This window comes from Anoplophora glabripennis, unplaced genomic scaffold (assembly GCF_000390285.2).
Source record: "Anoplophora glabripennis isolate ALB-LARVAE unplaced genomic scaffold, Agla_2.0 scaffold75, whole genome shotgun sequence".
Classification (NCBI taxonomy): domain Eukaryota; kingdom Metazoa; phylum Arthropoda; class Insecta; order Coleoptera; family Cerambycidae; genus Anoplophora; species Anoplophora glabripennis.
In genome coordinates, this window is record NW_019416255.1 from 641,299 (window position 1) to 647,619 (window position 6,321).

At 32.0% G+C, this 6,321-nt stretch overlaps 1 protein-coding gene across 1 annotated transcript; it reads right to left on the minus strand.

The window, feature by feature from the left end:
- Window positions 1-5,571: 5,571 nt before the first annotated feature.
- On the minus strand, window positions 5,572-6,111 carry LOC111693115 (cuticle protein 19-like). The gene has a single exon (XM_023457257.1). It carries the CDS (start codon window positions 6,109-6,111, stop codon window positions 5,572-5,574), a length of 540 nt encoding a protein of 179 aa, XP_023313025.1.
- Between the last annotated feature and the right edge of the window lie 210 nt (window positions 6,112-6,321).

Sequence of the window (6,321 nt, forward strand, 5' to 3'; positions counted from 1 at the left end):
AAAATAAAATCTCGGTTGGACTCGATTATTTCGAAAAAAGTTTTAATAAAAAATTTTAGGGTACCGAGGGCGTCATTGAAAGATCCATATTATGACTTCCGGCCTAGACCAGAAGTGGCGTTTTTAGATTTTTTTTTAATGGAAACACCATTTTTTACCACGGATTTCGACTGAAAGACGAAAAAAAATACTTATTTATTTTGGCCATAAAATGGCCATAAAAACAAAAAAAAAAACACGAGACAACGAAATACCTTGTTGGGATCACTTAAAAGAAAATGTGTAAGCAGGATATTAAAACATTATAAATATCACCCCTACCACATTTTATTGTACCAAGAACTTCATGGTGATGATTTTTAGAACCGAGTTATGTTTTGCCAATAGGCACGTCAACAAATACAATTAGATCCTAATTTCTTTTCCCACTAAAGTACTATTTTCAGACGAGTCCTCTTTTACAAACCACGGCACGGCTAATAGGCATAACATGCACTACTGGAGTATTTAAAATCCACATTGGTTATGTGAAGTTGAGCATCAGTGTCTATGGTCCGTGAACGTTTGGAGTGGAATAGTTGCTGACAAGACTGCGGGTTCATACATCATTGAATGGAGAAACATATCGTAATTTTTCGGAAAACCAACTTGCGCTTTTGCTTGAGGACGTAGCTTTAGATGTAAGACAACAAACGTGGTTTCAACACGATGAATGTCTATTGCATTACTTCCGAGTTGTTCGTGAAGTTTTGGATAGCGAATTCAATAGACATTGGATCGGTAGTCTAGGTCCAGTAAATTGGCCAGTAAGATCGCCAGACCTTACGTCTCCAAACTTTTATTTATGGGATTACGTAAAGAGCGAACTTTACAAAGAAATGCCAACATCTCGTGAAAGCATGATGCAACCAATCCGAAATGCCTGTGCCAAAATATCACCTGATGTGCTCTGCAGTTGAGTACAATCTTTTCAAGTTCGGATCACTAAGTGCATTGAAGCTGACGGTCGCCAATTCGAGCACTTATTGAAATAAGTTTATTTCAAACAGGTAAGTAAGACCACCATACCAAATTGTGCGAGGGAATTTCCATTTAAAAAAATCAAATTCCGGTCTAAAAACACCACTTCGGGACTAGACCGGAAGTCGTAATATAGACCTTCCAATAGTGCCCTACAATTTTTGTCTGAAACTTTTTTCGGAATAATCGAGTCCAACCGAGATATTATTTTATCTCAAGATATACCCACCCGGTATATTAAAAAAGTTATATATTCACAAATCACTATAAAACCCTTTTTCACAATATGCCTTGAAGTTTCGATAGATTTTGTCATAACAAAAATATTTAACGCATCAAAAGCATTATGTCGTTCGAGATTGATTCCTATCGAAACTTAATATAATAGTTAGTCACTATACTTCGCAGTTCATCAGTTTACGTCGTAATTCTATTGTGATTTCTTTGTAACCCTCCTGTTTGTTTGTGTAATGTGGCATTAAATGGTCCTAGCAATAGGTTCATGGTCAATGTGGATATTATAATCTTTTCTTGTATTAATTAGTTTTTTTTCTTCACTGTCAAACTCTAAGGAATTCCCCTACTTTTTTAGATGTTATTCTTTGACTGTCTTTAATGATATCTTTCAATCAGTAAATACTTTAATTCGTTTCAATGTCCGTTAATGCTCCTGATGTGACTGAAACCTTTTTATTTCATGGTTTGGAAATTAGTCCTGGTTCCTGGTTCAGAATTTGTATACAAGGTGAATGCTGGAAACTTTGAGGGCAAGATACATCTCTTATAAAAATAGGTCTGCAACGGCCTCGCTTTGGAGATACAGGGAGTTGAAGTTATAAAAAAAATTAATTTTTTGTCTATATCTTCAGGATGTATTAACCGATTTCAATAAAATTTGGTACAAATAATATATGATAGTAGGCCTTGCATTCTCTAAAATATGACCTCTAAAGGTTCAACAAGTGGTGTACAACTAGACAGGCATCATCGCCTTTTTTATAAAAAAAATCTATGCCACTGCATTTTCTACAAGTTATTGTAACGTATTTTTATATTCTAATGAATAAAGTACATAAAAAAGTATCTTTAAATTTTTCGCTAAGATTCGCCACTATTAAGTTATTCATACCAATACAATCCCATTGTGCCAGACACTTTTAACCATAATATTACAAGAATATTTATATTTATGCTTAAGAGTAAGTGCAATCAGTAAGCACATCAACAAAATTATTTACAATCATTTCCATATTTACAAGATTTATATTTTATTCAAGTGCATATTTAGCTCATCAATAGGAATAAGTTTTACCTAATGCATTTCTTGGGAAACTCATTTTTTATCTTCATTAAAATAGCAACAACAAAGCCTCTATGAATTAAATACATAAGTAGTGAATGTGAATTAATAAAGTGGGTATTCATTATTTGAAAATTTTCTTCTAGTTTAAATATGTTAAATATTAACACTAATTAGTACAAATTGTGTGCTTCCCTTTGTTTATTATTAACTCAAATAAGAGTTTCAACTCATTATTCAATGGTAGATAACAAAACTTTTAAATTTAAAAAACATCATGTTATCTTTAAGACCAAGTATTGATGAGTTAAATACGTAGTTAAAATTTTGATACCTACTTACTTCTATATACATTAGGGTGGCCCAAAAAAAAAAACGAATATATTTTTTTCTATTGTGAAAATGTTAGTTTATCATGTTTTAAGAGCCCCCTCAAAAAATTAGCTCAAAAAATTTTTTAGAGACCACTCAAGGGTTTAAAAAATTTCCAAAATCGTAAAAAATTTTTTTTCTCGTTATTTTATCATTTTCTAGGTTGAAAAAACTGTCGATTCTGAAAATTTCAAATCGATATTTTAATTTCTAAAGGTCACTCATAATTATTTTAACTTTCAAAGGAGCGTAGGTACTTACCTATGTTTTCGAGCGACTTATCAAAATAAATATCAACGATAACTAACATTTTTTTATTGAATTTGATGAACAAAAGAATAGAAATAAATCACGAGACACATAAATTTTAAAAAATTAAAAAATTATAAACATTTGATACAGGCGGTAGTAAATTTTGCATCGAGAAATTTTTTAAGTGTCTCGTGATTTATTTCTATTCTTTTGTTCCTCAAATTCAATAAAAAAAATTATTAGGTCGTTGATATTTAGTCGCTCGAAAACATTTTTTAATGTTAAAATAATTATGAGTGACTTAGAAATTAAAATATCGGTTTGAAATATTCACAATCGAGATTTTTTTTCAACCTAGAAAATAATAAAAAATTAAAAAAAAATCAATTTTTGACGATTTTGGTTTTTTAAAAATCTTGAACGACCTTTAAAAAATTTTTTTTGAACTAATTTTTTGAGGGGGCTCTTAAAACATGATAAACTAACATATTTTCACAAGAGAAACTATAGTATAACAACCCCGGGTTCGATCGAAAAAAAAATAAACGTAATTGTGGCCAAAAATATGTGATTGTCATAAGGAATACCAAAGTTGTATACATCTATTTTTAATTGACCGGAAGGCGCTGGATACTAACTTTAAAGAGGGGAAGTATGGTTTAATTTTATAAAAACAAAAGCGGAGTAAATACACCTAACTTTATTATTTACGTACAACAGTCTTCAAATTAGACATGTGACAAATAAAAAGGACAACAAAAACATTAACAACCATTTAACATAAAATGAGAGTGCCAGGCTCACCTGGAGCTCCTGCGGGGAAAGAGCATGACAGAGAAACCCACGATCGTTGCTCTAACTACCCAAATATAAATGCAAAACAACCGCTAACAAAAGGCATAAATTAAGATCCTTTGCTAATGATAAATAACACCCGACTTATTTAATTTCTCACTCAAATTAGATATACACACTTCCAAGTAAAACTGAAGAGGTTTGTTGTTAGTTAGCTGGCAGGGCCGGAAGGTACTGGAGTCCAATACGGGAGGCAATCCAGTTATAGTTGAGATTTCGGAATATATGTTTTAGCAATTATTTTTTGGTGTTTAATTATTCTTTTTTTTCAGATTCGTTCCTCACGGGCGAAAATGTTAGTAAATTCAACAAGGCTCTTATATGCGTATGACATAAAGTGAGCACAAGAAATGCTTTATTACTTGTTTTTCGAACAATGTAATCATGACAAAACAAGTTAAACTTGAAACAAAGGAGTTGTTATTGCAATATCTGGGCAGTCACGACAATATATATATTTTAACATGTAATAAATAATGAGCAATCGTTAATATAATTGTTACAATTTTACTTTAGAAAAATATATGCCCTTGAACATAAAGCAATGGAGGCTAAACGTACAGAGAAGAATTGTTATCATTAAACATCTGCTAAACATCTGCTTCTTTCCAGAATTCCCCACCTAAGCGTTTGTTTTTGCGCTTCCTTCTACCAACTGTCAATATTACGTTTTCATTATTATACAACACCCATGTAACAGGTGACGTCGAAGTTGATACGATAAGTATGGTTTTGCACAACACGAAAAAAAAAATATTCGTTTTTTTTTTGGACCACCCTAAATTATACATAGACTTTTCCAAAATAAAGTGCTAAACGATAAATAGTTAAAATTTGACATGATGGAATTTATTAAAGAACGTTAAGTCAAGACTTTGGTACATTTTGGAAAACGAAACCGATGCTTTATATATACAAGAAGAAAATTATATGACGACCTGCTTTATTTAAATACTTACATTTGATTTATTTACCAAGTTTCTGAGAAATGTAAAATGAGCTTGTTTATTAATTACGCAGTTGTACTTAAAAATAGTTTTGATCATTTAAAAAAAAAATAAAAAAAATTTATTCTTGGAAATAGGTTTGCAGCTATGCTATGATGTAACTATTCCGTTATTCCAGCACTTTCTGATGTTTGAATATTGTCTGGAGTTACTTATTTCCGTTTTATTTTTAATTTATTGGGTAATTTGTCATCAGTGAAAAAAAATATATGAATCAATCAAGGTTTAATTTTATGAAAATAGTTTTATCTAATCAAAAATTGATAACAACAAATAAAACATACAAAATACACACCAATATCGCACACTTCAATAAGTAGTTGAGATTTCGAAAATCGAAAAATCATTGTCTGCCCTGAAAACGAAAACAGATTGTTTATCGTGCGCGAAATATACAGTAATGTGTATTTTGTATTTCTTACTTTTGTGCTTATTTCACTGTGAGTGTTTCTGCCAGGCAAAACTATTTTCATAAAAAATAACCTTTGATTCTTTTGGACGTAAGGGTTATTCGATTAATTTTTAATTTTTCATTTCTGATGTTTGTCGATCAAAGTAATATGTAATGAATATGTCTTGATCTAAGAAATGAATTTACTAATACATATAACTGTTCAAGATAATACGTTGCATTTGTAATTTTTTTAGTCCATTTCAATCTTCTGTCTCTAAATAAAAACAGTAATTTGTAAATGTGTGCCATTTATTTCTACAAATACAAATACAAATTATCAGGAACAAAAATATAATATTTACAAGTCAAGCTCAATGGTGACCATGCCCATGACCTCCATGGCTGTCATGGACGTGGGTAGCAACGAATGCTGTGTGGTGTCCATGATCGGGATGTACAGCGTGTCCAGATTTCTCCACAACAGCTTGGAATCCGTTGTGCTTATCGGCAGTGTAATGAACAGTACGATGAGTACCATCGGGTTCGGACACAGTGTAGTATCCCTTTACTTTATCCCCATCGCGTTCCTCGTGTTGGGATTTGTGGTCACCAGTATGGGGATCTTTTACTCCATAACTGTAGTCGTAGTGGGGGTGTCCATGATGATCATCTCCACCATGTCCGCCGTGTCCACCGTCTCCACCATGACCGCCACCATGTCCGCCACCATGGCCGCCACCGTCACCACCACCATGACCGCCACCATGGCCGTGACCAATAGTTGGGGAACCAGCTACATAGTTGAAGTAACTAGTTGCTCCATGACCAGCGCAAACTAGTGTTACGATGGCAGAAAGAACCACAATCTGGAAAATATGACCAAGCTTAGAAAAATTGATAGGATGATACATATTAGCATTAATTTAGTCAGATATCAGAAACACTCTAAATTAATAATAAATCAGTTATGATGATAAAATGAATGGTAGAATTATCTACTAGTCTTTGTTAAAAAACAACTAAATATATTCATTAAAATTCATGTTTGTTTAAAACCAATAATAAATTATCTGTTTAGTAAATATTTCTTAATTAATTAAGATTATGCAAGAAAATGTGTA

What these genes read in the sequence shown, in the direction of transcription:
- LOC111693115 (XM_023457257.1), bottom strand. Translation starts at nt 6,111, where the DNA reads ATGTATCATCCTATCAATTTTTCTAAGCTTGGTCATATTTTCCAGATT.